At 34.6% G+C, this 18,387-nt stretch overlaps 1 protein-coding gene across 1 annotated transcript in view; it reads left to right on the top strand.

Moving 5' to 3' along the window:
• LOC111720634 overlaps positions 1-8,767 on the top strand; it is a 72,913-nt gene extending 64,146 nt beyond the window's left edge. Inside the window, exon 7 of the mRNA XM_023503039.1 lies at positions 8,615-8,767. Within this exon, the coding sequence (XP_023358807.1) occupies positions 8,615-8,767 (153 nt within the window). The remainder of the gene's footprint in view (positions 1-8,614) is intronic.
• The last annotated feature ends 9,620 nt before the right edge of the window (positions 8,768-18,387 follow it).

Genomic DNA, 18,387 nt, shown 5'->3' with positions numbered 1-18,387 from the left:
ATTCATGCATTACTGTTCATTTTCTCTTCTTCACATGGTGGTGAATTAAAAAAAAAAAATTTATCCGTTCCCTCAGATGCAGGCTGCTAATGGTTCTTCTAAAAAAAATGGAGACAATCAGGACAATGTGTAGAGGTTTCGATTTGTTCTCATATACTTATTTCCATCCTGAGTGTTGCTACTTAGGATTTTGAAAGGCCCATTGAGAATGTTCTCATTTTGAGATAAAACTTCAATTAGGTCTCAGTCTTTTTCACAAGATGCCTTACCCAGATGTTCTAAGTCTTTATTAAGAAACTGCAAAGAAGTCCCAATTCTTTTCTCTATAAGGGATGTTTTTTAGGAGATATTTTTCAGGTGTTTGTGATTCTCTCCATGGTAACCAAGTATTGAAAATATGTATAGGATGTCATATGTGAGCAAAAAGCCATAATAACCTCAAAAATGTTTAATGGAAGGAAATAATCATTTATAATGGGCTTATTATTTGCCAGATACTTCAATAAACATTATCCTTATTTGATGTTTATAACCATCTGTAGGTGCTATTATTATTTACAGTTGTGGAAACTGAGGCAGATATGTTAAGGGACCTGATCTGTCACACAGCTAGTTAAGTATCTAAACTCAGCTTTTCCTGACTCTAGGGTCAGAGTCTATTATTCTATTCTTTATTCCTTTCCATCATATCCAACTTTCGGTGACCCCTTTTGGGGTTTTCTTGGCAAAGATACCTGGGTGGTTTTCCCATTTCCTTTTCCAGCTCATTTTCATTTGGGCTGCATTGCTGTTCTTTATTGATTTTTTTTTTGTCAGACTCAGAGAGCTGACTGCCTTTCTTGCCTTAGTTGCTTCACATAGTGATGATGCTTATTTTATTAGTCTAAAAAGAGTTTTTCCTCCCAAAGTTTATATTTGATCAATATCTGATCAAATCAATCATATCTTGATCTTAATTTCTATCTAACCAGGGGAACGTCTCCCCTTTATTTCTTTCTTAAATGTGTTTATTAATTCCTTCAGTTTACATGCACAATTGAAAGCAACTAGGGTCTGAAATTAGGAGGACACATCTTGTGTTAAAATCTGGCCTTAGACCTTACTAGGTGTATGACCCTGGCAAGTCATTCCACCCTGTTTGTCTCAGTTTGCTCATCTAAAAAATAATCTGGAAAAGGAAATGGCAAACCAGGCTAGTATCTCTGCCAAGAAACCCCAAGTGGGATCATGAAGAATTGGAAAGAACTGAAACTATTGAACAGAAACACATACATAGTTAGATGAATATTTGGCCAAAGTAATAAAAGCATGTCAAAACATGATTATCAATAAGGACTAGTCAGTCTCTCATATCTCCATTCATATGGTCATATTGTTATCTTCCAGTGCCAGGTCACTTTGTTTTCCAAAAATGGAAAAGGAGTCTAGGGTGAGAAATACAGAACACACAAGGAAGCATTTTTTCCCCTTTTGCTTAGTCAACCAGTTACTTAGTCAGCCAAATAGTATTGTTGAGAGCTTACATTGTACTAAGAATTGGACTAAGCTCTAGATTAGTCCATCATTGGTTTCTACTCCTAATCTAAAACTCTATTCATCTTTAGTGTATCCCCACCATGTCTCAAGTGCTAAAAGAGCATGCTTTGAAATTCTTCAGTAGAGCTCCCCTGGGCAGTCATAAGTTTAACATTCATAGTATGAAACAATCTTTCCATGCTTGCTCACCTAAATTATATCCTCTACTTCATCATCTTCAAAACTGCATGCTGTGCCCCAGTCCCATGCCTGAAGTTAGGAAGCACAGTCCCTCTTTAAATCCTGACAGGTAAACTTGTCACTGGTGGTCAGGGCCATCTGTTATGTGATTCTATCAAATCCTTCCCTACTTTTATAGTGGGAGAGTGATACATAAGAGGACCATATGGAAAGCCTGGCAGAGCAGAAAGAGGTGCCACAGAACAGATGAAGGATTCAGAACAGGAAGGCTGGTGGGTATCATGGAATAATAGAACATTGGATTAGAAATCAGAGGGCCTCCATTAAAATCCTGACTCTGCCAATTTATTACCTATGTGATATTATACAAATCATTTTACTCCTTTGGGTCTTGGTTTCTTCATTTGTAAAATGAGAGGTTAGGGTTTGAACTAAATGATTAAGGTCTCTTTTAGCTCCAGATCTTTGATTCACACCTGATAAACTTAAAAGACTTCTCAGTTTACTTAGATTAGTCCCATTTATCTTCATTTGTTTTCAAATGCAGATGAATAAAAAGAAAATCCATATTCTTCAGCTGGCCAAGAGGCATTAAATAATGAAGGGAACAGAGGCAGAGTAAGGCTTGACATCAACAATCTAGAAAATCAGTTTTGGTAGTAGAGGGTCAAGAAACATTTATGATAATTTTAATTTCATTCTTCAAAAAGTAGAGGAAGTGAGCTGAGGAACTGTAAGTCTAGAACTGATTATAACTAACAAGAGAAACTAGTTGACAAAAACAATAGAAACTTTGTGGCCAAGTGACCAATAGTCCATCATGGTTTAAAATTTTTTTTTTTATCATTCTTTAAAAATTTTTAGAATTGAAAATTCTCTTTCTCTCCCACCACTCCCCTATCTACTGAGAAGTCAAATAAAATGATATCAATTATGCCTGTCAAGTCATGCAAAACATATTTCTCTATTACCCATATTAGCAAAGAAAAAGTTAAAAAGTAAAGACAGCAAAAAAATTATACTTCAATTTGCACTCAGTTTACTTCTCTCTCTGGAGACGAATAGCATATATATATATTTTTCATCATGAGTCCTTTGAAATTGTCTTGGATTATTGTATTAATTAGAATAGCCAAGTTTTTCACAATTGATCATCCTTATAAGATTGCTATTACTGTGCATGATGATTTCCTGGTTCTTTTCACATCACAGTGTATGACTTTATAGAAGTTTTGCTATTTTTTTTCATCATCTCTTATAACATAATGATACTCTATCACAATCATATGCCAGAGCTTATTTAGCTGTTTCTCAATTGATGTGTTCCCTTGTTTTTTTATTCTTTACGATCACCAAAAGAGCTGCTATAAATATTTTTGTACATATATGTCCTCCTTCTTTGATGTTTTTGGGATACAGATCTATTATTGCTGGATTGGAGAGTGCTCACAGGTAAATTTGAGCAAATTGTTCTTCAGAATAATTGAATCAGTTTATAACTATACCTACAGTTCATTAGTATAACTATTTATCCTCATTCCTCTAGCATTTGTGATTTCTGAGTAGGATCACTGGTCCTCCTTGAGAATGAAGGACAAATAACAATGTCATTTTTGATAGGTGGAGGCAGAATTGTTTTAATTTGACTTTCTCTAATCAATAGTGATTTAGAGCTTTTTTTTGTGTGATGTATAAGTAGCTTTGATTTCTTCTTCTGAAAACTGCTAATTCATATCTTTTGAGCATTTATCAATTGGAAAATGACTCTTACTTTTAGAAATTTGACTCAGTTCCTTATGTATTTGAGAAATGAGGACTTTATCAGAGAAACTTGTTATAAATTTTGTATAAATAAAAATTTTGTATAAATTCATTATCCATGGCAACTTTTATCAAAAAGTAATTTCTTTTATTATCTTTTTAAGTTAGGTCTATTTTTATTTTTACTTTGTCTGAGATAATGATTATTATTCCTTTTTCAAAAACTTCAATGGAAACATTTTTATTTTTAATTCTGTGTGTGTCTTTTTTTTTCCTAGGGCATTTTTATTTTAAGAGTAAACAACATATTGTTGGATTCTGTTTTCTAATCCATTCTCCTATTGGTTTCCTTTCAATTTCTATATTACCCTCTGAATCTAAGTTAGAGCAATTTTCCTTAATAATTTGTTAAAATATATTGTCTTAGCTCTTTTTGGGATCATGGTTTTTAGTAGTCCAATAGTTGTTAAATTATCTCTTCATCTATTTTCCAGGTTAGTTGTTTTTCTGATGATATAGTTCACATTTTTTCTTCCATTTTTTGACTTTGTTTTATTGTTTTCTGATGTTTTACATAGTCATTTAGCTTCCACTTATTTAGCTCTAATTTTTAAGGAATTATTTTCTTCAATGACCCTTTGTACCTCCATTTCTGTTTGGCAAATTCTTTTTTTTTTTTATTTAAATTTTTACAATTCTGCTTTTTAAGGAGTTTTTTTCCCTTAATGAAATTTTGTGTCTCTTTTACCATTAAGCAAATTCTAGTTTTTAAAGTGTTTTTTTTATCAGTATATTTTTGTTTTTTACCAAGCTGTTAATTCTCTTTTCATAATTTTCTTACATTGTTCTCATTTCTTTCCCCAATTTTTACTTTGCCATTTTGTTTTGAAAGCTTTATTTTTTAGCTGTTTTCATATTATTGTCTTCTGAGTTTATGTCTTGATCTTCTCCATCACTGTAGTAGTTTTTAATGTTCAAGTTCTTTTTGTGTTGTTCATTCACTTTCCAACCTATTTCTTGATTTTGAATTTATATTACAGTTGGACTCTACTCACCTCAGGGCCAGTAGGCCTTGTCCCAAGTTTCAGGCTATTTCATGCTACTGTTTTTAGAGCTAATTCTGGGGGTCTCTAAATTTTTGGTGCTTCCAAGATGATGTTATCCTGGGAGGTGTGTGGTCACAGCTCTCCTTTGTCTGTGCTCTTGTTCTTTTCCTGGAAGGATCTCTATTCTCCTGAAGTTGTCAATCCTAGTGTTCCTTTTGCCTTTGGACCTGGGACCAGGACTCTTATTCCTTCGTGACCGCACTACAAACACTTTCCTCTGCCTTGGAACAGTGATCCAGAATTGCTTACAGGCAATAGAATTGTCTATTAGTGACAGCTGTACCCAGTGTGAGCAAAAAGTCTTCTTAAAATCTTTTTCTGACCAGTTGTTCAGTTCTCTTACCATCTCTAGGATGAGAGCTTCTGAAGCTGCTGTCATGGTTGCCCCCAAGGCACACTGCTAGTCTTGCAACTATGTTCATTCTAAGGTGGTAGCCACCCCAGTGTCCCAGATCTTTCCTGCTAATCTCTAAATTGTCTTCAACTGGAAGGATGTCTTACTCTGACCTATTGTTGGTTCTGTTACACCAAAATTGATTTGAGGAATTGTTTTAAATGGTGGGAGAGTTTGGTTGGGTTGCTAATTTTGCCCTGCCATCTTGATATTTTGATAAATGAAAGCTAGGCATTGTATAGCATGTATTTTAAATTTTGGAGAAATGGATTTCAATGTGTTCAGGGCAAAGATAAGAAAGGATTCAACAGCTTGAAATTCTTTAGTGAGATAAGTTCAAGAAAGATTGAAAGCTTTTTTTTCCCATTCAGGAATAGAAGACAAAAAGAAAGGTCACTCCAATTAGAAGAAAAGGGGAACTAACTGCTTAAAAAGACTCATGTAGTTCCAGAGGGAACTCAGATTATGAACCTCTGATAAAAAGACATGTACAGAAGATGGAAGAAAAGCCAAGTGCCTGTGGATAAGCAGAGAAGAGGAACATGGCCCTATAAAAATGGTGCCTGGAACAATAAAATGCAGAATGAACTAAAGCTGCCAATACATGCCTTGGATAGTCAAATTGTCTTGTTTAGCCATTTTTGGGGGCATGCGAGAGAGCACAGAAGAGATAGGACTGCCACCTGTGTGAATAGAATGATGATGATAGGTGACAGAGAAGAGGAATAATTACTTGACTCATATTCTATTCTTATTTTTTCTTACAAAGAATTAAAACACTCATAAGTGAGGTGGAAAATCCTTTTTGACACACTGACAAAATCCAAGAGGGCAGTTCCCTTTGACAAGTAGACCTTACAGATAAAGACACAAAGGGAAAAAATAGGTATCTCCCTTCATCTAGAAATATCTGCTGTAGTCCTGTTGTTCTAGTCTATTCCTCAACTCAGTTTACTTGTAGAAGTACAAAACTGATGTCAAACAAACTTTCAATTTACTTTGCCCGTAGACATTGAGCTGGTTTTTTGAAAGAAAAAGGACTTTATGAGGCAAAAATCAAGAGGAAATGCATTCCTGGTGTGAGGAATGGCCAGTGCAAACATAAGGAGATGGGACATTGAATGTTGTATATAAAGAAGAAAGAAAGACCAATTTGGTTGGATTGGAGAGTGTAAGAGGGAAAGTAATGTGTAATGTGATTGGAAAGGTAAATTGGAGTTGGGCTGGTGAAAGGACTTTAAAGCTAAATAAAAGAGTCTAATTCAATCCTGCTTTAATCATAAGAGCATAGCACCTTTTCTTGAGAGGGCATGCCAGGATATGAACAAACAATTTTCCAATGAAGAAATTGAAACTATTTCTAGTCATATGAAAAGGCTCCATTAATCAGAGAAATGCAAATTTAGACAACTTTGAGATACCACTATATACCTCTCAAATTGGCTAAGATGACAGGAAAAGATAATGACGAATGTTGGAGGGGATGTGGGAAAACTGGGACATTGATACATTGGTGGTGGAGTTGTGAACGAATCCAACCATTCTGGAGAGCAATCTGGAACTATGCCCAAAAAGTTATCAAATTGTGCATGCCCTTTGATCCAGCAATGTTACTATTGGGCTTATATCCCAAAGAGATCTTAAAGAAAGGAAAGGGACCCACATGTACAAAAATGTGTGTGGCAACCCTCTTTGTAATAGTCAGAAACTGAAAACTGAGTAGATTATCATCAGTTGGAGAATGGCTGAATAAATTATGATATATAGATGTTATGGAATATTATTGTTCTGTAAGAAATGACCAGCAGGATGATTTCAGAGAGGTCTGGAGAGATTTACATGAACTGATACTGACTGAAATGAGCAGAACCAGGAGATCATTATACACTTCAACAACAATACTATATGATGATCAATTCTGATGATGTGGCTCTCTTCAACAATGAGATAATCCAAACCAGTTCCAATTGTTCAGTAATGAAGAGAATCAGCTATACCCCGAGAGAGAACTGTGGGAAATGAGTGTGGACTCCAGATAACATTTCTACTCTTACTGTTATTGTTTGCTTATATTTTTGTTTTCCTTCTCAGGTTTTTTTTTTTTAACCTTTTTAGATCCTATCTTTCTCATACACAGCCAGATAACTGTATAAATATGCATACATATATTGTATTTAACACATACTTTTAACATATTTAACATGTATAGGACTACCTGCCATCTAGGGGAGAGGGTGGGGGGAAGGAGAGGAAAAGTTGGAACAGAAGGTTTTGCAAGGGTCAATGTTGAAAAATTACTCATGCATATATCTTGTAAATAAAAAGCTATAATAAAAAAGAGGGCATGCCATGCAGGATAGTTTTGTTTCAGTGTCTCTCATGTCATACAATTAATTTTAAAATTCTTAAGAGAGACCTTGAAAGTGTCCTTGAAGATGATCTGGATTTGTGAGAGATGATATAGGAGGATCAATTAGGAAGTCAATTAGACTTGTTGTCTTGACTCAGCTTGCACTTTCTAGTCCTAATATTGTGATTTTGGACTGCCATTATGAAAGACTTCACTGGTGTTATATAGAAAATAATATACTATTTGAGCTCATGGGATTATAGGATCACAATTTATATAGAGAGTGGCTAATTTCAAACCCTATATTGTATCTTCCTTGAATGGGCTAGGGCAAGGGTCTTTATCTCTTGTAGTGTTGAGTTTCCTCACTCATAAAACTAAGCAGTTAGATTGAATGATTTCAAAGGCCTCATTCTGCTCTGGATCTTTTTGTGCACAAAATCTTAACAAATTAAATTATAAATGTAGTAAAGCTGGTGTATGGTGACTACTTTCTGAATGAAATCTTATGGTTTCTATTTTTTTCTTTCAATTTTAAAACCATCAGCTTGGGGTTTTTAGGGCAATGAATTTTTCATCTCAAGGAGGAGCTTTGGTGATATATAATAATGAGAGTAGCTAAACTCAGAGGCTTGTTGGCAGGAATTTGAATATCTGCCCTTTGGCTTCTTTTGCTTCTCATCTGTATTTCATAACATAAAATTAGCAAGAATTTCACATAGATGAAATCTGCTTACTGAATGATGCTTGCAAATAACACATTCATCAATTAGCATTTTGGTATTTTGATTAAACTATTTTGCAAGTGATTTCACTTCAGTATCAGTTGAAGAGCATAGTTAAAAGAAAAAAAATTGTTTTGGCACAGGGCATCCTTATGTTATTCTTCCATTTAACAGACCAAAGAAATAATATCAATTTCAAAGTGGCCCTTTTCCTATTCAGGTAATATTTTTTTCCTGCAACTTTTAAGGTCATATGAAATATAAAGTAATAGGAATTGTCATAAAGAATTACTGTTCCAATTTCAAACAAGGCCAAACAATGACTTCATTCTTTTATTGATAGTTTACCACAGCTTATTAGACAACTTTTCCTTTTCCAGTCTGCTGTTTCAATCTTTTGTCTCAGTCTCAACATTTATATCTGTGATATCTTTTAATTGCCTTAGCTCTGTTATTCACATGCTTTATGTTTTCTCTTGTCATTCAAATCAATTTTTATGTTTTCTTATTTAAAAAGGTACACATATCTCTTTTGTCAACAACTTTTCATGTTCTCCCTTAGATACCTCGAATCATCCTAACTCGCCCTTCCACTTCAGATGAGGATACTGACCTATTTTCTCAAGATCCAGATGAATTCAAGATGGAAGACATCACTGCTGATGGGGGCTCCCTCCATTCAGATCACCTGAATGATGCTTCTTTCCCTTCCTAATAAATCATTCCACTAAAGAGTTTGTTTTTCATTATTAAACTTCAGCTAATACTGAACCACAATGCCTTATTCATAGTGTAGCAGTTTTGCATGAGTGTCGACTTTTAATTGGAACAAACAAAACTCATTGCTGTTTAATCCAACTTGCCTTTGCAATAAGAAAGATTATTCCTTTGGGATTCTGTGCTCTTGCAAATGTAATGATTTGAATAAAGTGACATCCATGGTTGTCTTAATAGATTCCATGTATCCACTTTTAAGTGCATTTTACAAGCACTTTATAGTTATTGACAGAGAGAGAGATCACAAGGGTAATTTTAATCTTTACATTTCACTGGGGGGAAATGGTAAAAGTAATTGTATAGATTTTTACCTTAGTCTCTTATACTCCTCTGATATGGCCTATTCTTTGCTTCATTTACAAAATCCCTAGCTCCCCAAGGTTGTTCATATTGTTGTTTTCTACTTGAATAAAATGCCACTTTCAGTCTAGTGAATGTTTTTTTTTCTTTTTGTAGCTTTGGTGTATTTTAATAAATAATATGAGCCACTAGATTTTATAGTAACTATTCCCACAACTCCTGTATCCTCTATCCTTTCACCAAGAGTGCCAGACAGACACTTCACACAGATAGTCCTTTGTCTGTCATCAGAACCTGTGCCTCAACTCCTAATATACTCTTTTATTCACTAGCCACCACTTCTCTTCAAAACAGTTTTAGTTCTGAGGCTGAGAAACAGAATATAGAGCTGCTCTCAGAGGATCTACAATCAAAAATTGGGAAGATTTAATATTTCCTGTATGGAATAAGCTTTTGAAGTGATGCTGTAAAGTACCAGGAAGGTTTATCCTGATCATGTTATGATTTAAAAAAAAAATTTGTTATATGGCATCTTGACAGAACAGTAATGATAACAATGAGTTCTCATGGGTATCAGGCTGGCTGGGTGATCAAAGATTAACCATCAAGCCAGGACTGGCAGTTTTGTGCTTAAGTAACAGTAACTAAAAGCTAATATTTCTATAGTGGTTGTTATGTTCCAGGCATTGTGTTAAGTGCTTTACAATATTACCTCATTTGATCCTCACATCAACATTTTATTTTGATTTGTGCTATATTACCCCCACTTTACACACTAGCAAACTGAGGGAAACAGAAGTAAAAAGACTTGCAGGGTCACACAGCTAGTAAGTCTATGCAGAGTTGAACTAAGTTCTTCCCAGCTCCAGGTCAAGTGTGCCACCTAACTTGTGTCCTTTAATGTTTTGAAGTCAAGTTGAATTTCATTCCAATCATTATCTTTTTAAATTCTATGATTGTGATCTTATAATTTTAACTGTAATAAACATTTGTGAATTGCCAACTACACAAAGGACATTTTGTTAGATATGAGAGAAAAGATGATTAGATAAGACAAAGTCCCTACCCTCAAGGAACTTACAATCTAGTAAAAGGGCATTTAAACAAAATAATTTGAATAAAAAAGATATTGAGTTCTTCAGGATACTCTCCAAAGCTCCCCAGGTTCAAATATTTATTTGTTCACTTCCACTCAAAGATAAAGCTTTTGGTGCCCCAGTAATTGTGATTAACTTTGTCAATCAGCTTGGAGAGCACAATTAGTTTTTTTTAAGTATTTAATAAAATAACATAGTTGCAAAAGAAATATTAAAACATTCCCTTCTAAACTTGAGGTAAGCTCTTTCATGGTCTCAAATAAATAAACCAGGAGAACTTAGTCACTTTCCCACCATGAATGTAAAGAGCGGACACATATAGGGATTGCATATGGTGGGAGTGCATGTGTGAAGGAATATTCACTCAGGGAAAAAGCATTGTTAGCACCTATGGAGGAGAATATACATGAATACACCAGCCCAAATTAACAAAATAAAAAAGATGTACATGGCTAAAACATGCATGGAAGGGCAATTTCCATCCTTGACTCTGAAGGACCTGGGATATTTTTTGGTGTTCTCACCAGGTTTGTCTTATGCTGATATCCATCACGCATATGCTCTTAACAGACATCTCCTTGTTCTTCTGCTATAAATAGAGCCTTCATTGAATATTGATTCTTGGTGTTCTCCTGTGGTTCCTGCTCAATATTGTCCAATTGAGCCTACCATCACTACTGTTCTCTTCTAGGTGTGATTCCATTTAGCCACTATATTAATAGGTTTAAAACTAGAAGGAGACACAGAAATAATGCAATCTGACCCCTTCATTTTAGAAATTAAGAAACTAAAATTCAAATACACTATTGATCTAAATTATATTGGTCCCAATGGGAAGTGCCAATATTTGAAAGTGGATCTTCCATGCCAACTCCAGTTACCTTCTACTGTGGTATTGATGGAGCTTCTAATTCCTAGCTTCGGGTTTCACTTAGTGTTCTCTTCCTCACAGAAGAATAAATAGGCTCTCCTATGCACCTTTAAAGTACAGAGACTTTCTGTTGTTACATTTTCAAAAAAAAAAAAAAAAAGGGCAAAAATCCATAGCTAGTCAATAGGGGTAGATGATGAAAATCAAGAAATATAGCCAATCATCACACTGAGGGAACAAAAAGCAAAATAAAAAAAAATCTTAAGATTAAACCCTTCTTATTTTTTGTTTTGATTTTGTGCAGTTTGGTATTCCCCACAGAAATATCTTTGTTTTACTGAGCCTTGACTATAATGAATATTTCCTTTTCAGAAGGGAGAATCTTTGCCTTACTTGCCTACTCTTTAGAACACAAAATAGGTTCAGCTATCTAGTGTAAGTCTTAAATCAATTTTTTTGAAATGTATTTACTGATTACTGAGCCCTGCATCTCCATCAGAAACTTCCCTAGTAAGTGCTAGGAAGTTTACGAAACTTTCTGTTTAATTCACAACTGGGGATCCTGTTTCCTCAAATTCATTTCAGAGAGAATTGAGTTCCTAAAGCTCCACAAAGTTATGTGAGTGTGTTCCCTTTCAATATCTTTGTAGAGCCAATATGCTTTGTGATTGCTATTCAAGTGAAACAAAATCAGCACCAAAACTAAATTCTGGACTCAAGATCATTGCCTATCTCCTATCTACCACATTCTTGATCCTTCATGTCTCTATGTACAGACAAAAACCTATTTCAGACTTTGAGTCTACTCTATAGTTATATAACAAGCAAAATAATGCTATAGACCAAGAAATTTGTGGGGTGGGGTTTAAGGTATGACTAAATTGGGTGCTGATGAAAAGATACATTGGTTGTTTTGTATGTCTATTAAGGTTTTTCTACAAGCAATAAACTCATCATTTCTTATATTACAATTATATTCCAACATGATCATATACCACAATTTGTTTGGTCATTTCCCAATTGATGGACATCCCTGAAATTTCCAGTTCTTTGCCAGCACAAAGAAACCTAGTATAAACAATTTAGAACACATAGGTCATTTCCTCCCCCCCAATCATCTTTGAAATAGACCTAGTAGTGGAATTTCTGGGTCAGCTGGGTATAGCTAGTTTAAATAACTTTTTGGACATAATTCCAGATTGTTCTCCAAAATGGTTGGATAGTTCACAGTTTCACCAAAAGTGAATTAATGTCCCAATTTTCCATATCCTCCCAACATTTGTAGTTTTACCTTTCAATCATTTTGCAATCATCTTTGCTTTTATTCTAGTATACTATGGAAATACTTGTATTATTTCACAAATTAAAAAATAAAAAAAAATTAACAAGAAATATATTGACATTATGCTGTTGTGACACCAGAAATGGGAATTAGGATTATGCTACCTGATAAAATTATGGGTGAGACAGATTATATTTCTGTTACAAATAAAGCATATTCAGCATGGAGATAGCCATGAACTGAGTTATAGTATTTCCCATTTTACAATGGTCAACAAACATTTATTAAGCACCTACTGTGTGCCAGACACCATGCTAAGCAGTGTTCTATGATCAAATCACTTTCACTGTGGGGCCCTCAATGTCTCCTTCTGGTAAAAGGGAGGATGACACTTGTTCTGCCCTATTCAGAAGGTTACTTTCAGGAAAATGCTTTGAGAGGTTTAGAAGATATAGAAATGGGAGTTTTTCAGAAACCTCCCCCAAAGTGCACCTCTCTGATTCATTTACTACTGGTGCCAAGTGTGTGCATGCATGTTGTATGAGTTTTTAAATCTTCAAACCTCTAAGATCTTGCATATAGATTCTTAAGCAATGGCAGCTGAATTAAAATGAAATAAAGTGTTGAACAGACATTTGCCTAGCTACTTTCATGCTCAGAATGTGTTATTTTGACATATACCATCTTTAGGCTATAAAGGAAGATTGAATGGGGAATAGAAATAGGGTCCTTCAGTATGAAAATTGACACTTGAATTATGCTGAACATTTGCAAAGAGGATGCTAAAAAAGAAATAGCTTCAAGATCAATGAAAGGAATGTCGAACTTGAGCAGAATACAAAAACAACATGACCTTATTATGGCCTAAAGAGTGAATTGAAGCCAGTAAAGGCCCTTGAACTTGACAAGTGCAAGGTTATAAAAACTGTGATAAATGGGACTGAGGCAGGGCATCCAGGAAGTGAGAGTAAGTAAAGTTTGGTAGAGCAGGAAGAGAGAAGTTATGACTTTGAGCATTATGATGTTGGAAAGAGAGTAGGATGAGCTTTCAGGTATGTGCTCCTCTGTATTGAGTTACTGAGGAGATTTACATCATGGATGCATAACAGGTTTCTTTTCTTATATCTTGTAACTGGAACTATTTAAGCTAAGCTAAATTAAATATTTAGATCAATTCTAGTATTTTCCAAGTTATTCTGGAATCTTGGAAGATCACTATTGATATGTGTATGTGTGTGTGTGTGTTGAGGGATAGTGATGGGAGGTGATCAGCAGCATCTTGAAAATGTTGCATCTAGAACCAGAACATAATACTCAAGATACATTTTGATGAGGGAAGAGTTTCCTTGTTCATTCTGGATGATATGACTCTCTTATCTCACTCTAAGATAAACTTGTTTATTTGAGCTATTGTCACATTGTTGAAGTGCAGTGAGTTTGCAATCCATTAAAAAAGTGCAGATTTTTCTTTAAAAATATTTTATTTGTATTTTTCTCTTATAAGATCTGCCTTCTCATGCTTGCACCCTAAATTCTTCCTCACCTCCACTGAGAAACTGGAAAAAATAAGACCTATTAGAAACATGTATGACTACATAGTCAATCAAAAGATGTTTTCACATAGCCACATCCAAAAAATATTTGTCTCATTCTATGTTCTGACTCCTTCACCTCTCTGTCACTAGGGGATAACATGATTCTACATTAGTCCTCTGAAAGACTTGTTGGTCATTACACTGATAAGAGTTTAGTACAATATTCATAAATCACATTTCTATACCATGACTTGTTGAACCATTCCCCAATTTATGCTGTTCCCTTTCGGTTCACATTCTTTGCCATCAGAAAGAGCTAAATATTTTGTATACAAAATATAATGTTTTGTTTAAGGCTTATTGTTGTTAGTCCTTTATTTTTGAAGAAGACAAATAACATTATGGAGTGATGTCTTGATTCTGAGAGTAAATTGAATTTAAGTGAGTCAGAGTTGTCAGTCTCACTTTCTCTTCCAGAGTACAGTGGCAGGACAAGAGTCAAGACTGCTGGTGTCAGCTTGGGATGCAGTAGGTGACCATGGTATCTCTCATACCTGACCAAGCTCTACACAGTCCTGCTTCAGCTGATTTCTTGGTCATTCAAACAGATTGTTCTCATCTACCCATTCTTCTAGAAAATACCTTCACATGCTTGGGGTAGATATCTCTCTAATTCACTTACAGGTTTGAGGCTTCTTCATTACCCTCAATCTATTTTAGCCTGTTGGCAGAGATGGTTTTGCCAGAGTGTGACCACTGTTCTTGCTATCGCTTCTTGGAGCCACAGGTGAGAGCTGGATGAGAGGTGAGTAGCCCTGAAAAGGTCTCAGCAAACCCTTACACCAGAGGTGCTAGTCCTCCCTGAATACCCAGTACACTATATATGAAATGTAATTTATTTTGCTTAGAATTAATCCTTCTCTTAATGTATCCCTCTCCCTTCTCCTTTTTCTCTTATTTCCCTGTACTGAAATGTAGTGAAATGTACTTCTGTATTCACCTCTATGTGTATGCATTCTTCCTTCATTTAAACAGTTCAGATTAGAGTGAGGTTCAATTATCAGCTATCCCTCCCTCCTTGTTTGTATAGCTGTTTCATTGTGTACCCTAATTATATAAGATCATTTCCCTCAACTCTCTTCTTTCCCTTTTTTTCCTTTTCTTTTCTTAACCTCATCAAGACAAAACAGAAGTAATCTCAGGCTTTGTATAATGGACACTTTGTGAACTGTGATGATAGGGTTCAGAAGGGACATGTATCATCTTCCTTTGTTTCAAAGTAAGCAGTTTATTCACAGCTCTGGTCATTTTATCAGGAATGATTGAATAGCTTCTAATTCATTAAAGAATTTTTGCCCCACCCTCCAACATCTTCCTTCTCTCCTCACTCTATACAGTTTTATTAGTCAAATTAATGTTGGTTCTAAGCCCATATCATTTGCTTTCTGGAATATTATATTCTAAGTTGTTTACTATTTTATAGTGATAGGTACTAAATGATGGATGATCCTGACTATGATTCCTTAGTATTTAAATGATTGCTTTTTGGTATCTTGTGATAGATGTGTGTTTATGTATACATATGCATACATGTGTATATATTATGTATTTGTGTGTATATATACATACATTATATATACACATTACATATGTTCTAGAGCAGGCTCACTGGCCTACTCTGCAGATTATACACACGCACAAACACACACACACACACATACAGGATTGTAAAAAAGTAAATGTCCTGCAATATATATATGTGTGTATATATATATATATATATATATATATATATATACATACATACACACACACACACACACACACACACACACATATATATATATATATATATATATATATTTACTTTCTTACAGTCCTGTATGTGTTTATATCTGTATATTTAAATATATGATTTCAGAAAGTAATCCTTAATGAAGTGAGTATAACTAGGAGAACATTGTACACAGCAACAACAGGATTGTGTGATGATCAATTCAGATGGACATGCCTCTTTTTCAACAATGAGGTGATTCAGGCCAATTCCAATAGACTTATTTTGAAGAGAGGTATCTGCATCCAGAAAGAGGATTGTGGTAACTGAATGTAGATCACAATATAATATTTGTACCTTTTTTTTGATTTGTTTGCTTGAATTTTGTTTTTTTTTTTCATTTTTTCTTTTTGATCTGATTTTTCTTGTGCAGCATGATAAATGTAGAAATTGTATAGAAGAATTGTACATGTTTAACATATATTGATTTATTTGTTGTTTGGGGGGAGGAGGTAGGGGAAAGGGAGGAAGAAAAATTTGGAACACAAAGTTTTGCAAGGGTGAATGTTGAAAACTATCTTTGCATTTATTTTGAAAATAAAAAGCTATTATTAAAAATAAATATATAGGTATAGTCATATGTATATGTACACACACAAGTTTTATTTTAAGATTTATTGAAATATGTTATCTAGACTCTATTTTCTTGGTTGTGGCATTTAGATAGCCCATCGATTCTCAATTTCTTTTCTTCTCAATCTGTTTTCCAACTTTCCAAATTGTTTTTGTTATAACTTGCATTTTTTCTATTATTTCAGTCTTTTAACTATAATTAATATTTATTGTTGCCTTATGAATTCTTTTGTTTTTATTTGGTTTACACGAATTTTCAGGAAATTTGTTGTTTGGGAAATGTTTTATACTTCTTTTGCCAAGCTGTTAATTCACTTTCCTATTCTTTTTTTCATAGCTCTCATTTCCTTTCTAATATTTCCTGAAGTGCTCTCATTCCATTTATAAAAACATTTAAACTTAAAAAACCCCACCCCCAAACTCTTACTTCCTGTCTTTCAGGAATTCTAGTTGAGTTTATAACCAAATTTTTCTCTGAGGCATTGCTTATATTTTGGAGTCGTTCTCCTTTTCTGTGTATGTGTCTAGGCATTCCTGCCATCATAATAGCTCATTATGGCAATTCTCCTCCCCCCCAATCCTTCCCCCCTACATTCTGATTTTTCACTTTTTATTAGGGATGATCTCTGTCACACTCCTGTAAAAAACATCTGGGCCTGCTGCAGCTTCATGTTAGTGTTTTGAGTGTTATATTAGCCTCGGATCTCAGGGACAGGCTGCAAGCTTTCAGTGCTGCCAAAATGGTCTGATCCAGGACAAAATTTAATCTCTGTCCTCTGATCTGAGCTTTGCAAATTCCAGGGTTTGGGTCTGGTCTGCTCAAGAGTGGACTGCTACTGGACTCTGTTCCTATCAGTCATATGGACTGAATGATAGAATTGTAAGCTTCCTTTTGTTATTCTTCTGCAGGCTGAGGTAGATGCTGGAAGTGTGACCTTGCTCTGAATCTGAGCCATAGTAATGCTTCTGCTACAATTTGCTTCTAAATTTCTTCCTTTATTCATACATAGCCTATGGCTTCCCTATCTTGAATGCTACTTACCTGTTTAGATCCCCTTCTCACTCTATCCTGAATTTGTAACCTAGAACTAGGTACCTAGTACTAGTACTAGGTAGTAGGTGATGAATTTTCTAGGGGTGACAGTTTGGATCTGGAATCTCCTATTACTCAGCTTTTTTCTGGGTGCTGGAATACTTCATGTTAGAGATCTCCTTGTCCAACCCTGTCCCTGGTGCCTACAGGCACCCTTGTCTATCTCCCTATGTCAAACTAGGCTGAGTAAATGACTTTGTGTGACTTGGTTTTGAATTTCCTCATCAAGATTCATTCAGGTGCATTTTCTAGATGTGTCTGAAGATGTTGGGGACATAAACTCACTGTTCTACTTCCTGTACTTTGGCATCTTGGCTTCTCTACATTTTCTTTCCCAGAAAACATGCAAAGCCATACTCTTCCAATCTTGTACTTATGAAGTTGATTTTTTTTAAACCTAAGTTTAGAATGATTGATTTATCATTATCAAATTATATATTTTTCAAATCAACCCATAATTTTAGCCTGTTGAAGTCTTTGAATTTTGATTCTGTCATTCAATATATTAGCTATCTCTTCTAGCTTTTTATCATCTATAAATTTGATAAATATGTCATCTATAATTTAATCCAAACCATTGATAGTTATTAAAAAAACTCTGCCAAAGATGGATTCTTGTTCCCCTGTCCTTCACTTTTTATTTAAAATTTAAATGCAAAATTGAAAAAGAAAAAAAAAACATTTCTAGGTGTACAGCAGAACATAAATGAGGATTCAAAATATAAAGCAATAAACTTCCATTTTAAGAAAGCTTATATAATAAATGTACATTATGTTCAGAACTGTCCATTTTTTCTTTGCTTCCTTGTAGGTTTTCTTTTGTTTTCTGCTGTGTATGTTTTATTTTTTCCTTCCCCCCCTTCCCTTCCTTAGAAGGCTACAATTAAGCATGGGTATACACACATATACCTACAAATGTGTTCATATGTGTATGTATATATATATATATATATATATACACACGCATACATAC

The sequence above is a fragment of the Sarcophilus harrisii genome, chromosome 4 (assembly GCF_902635505.1).
Source record: "Sarcophilus harrisii chromosome 4, mSarHar1.11, whole genome shotgun sequence".
Lineage (NCBI taxonomy): Eukaryota > Metazoa > Chordata > Mammalia > Dasyuromorphia > Dasyuridae > Sarcophilus > Sarcophilus harrisii.
The sequence above is the reverse complement of the archived record's forward strand: the minus strand, read 5'-3'. Positions and strand labels throughout refer to the sequence as shown.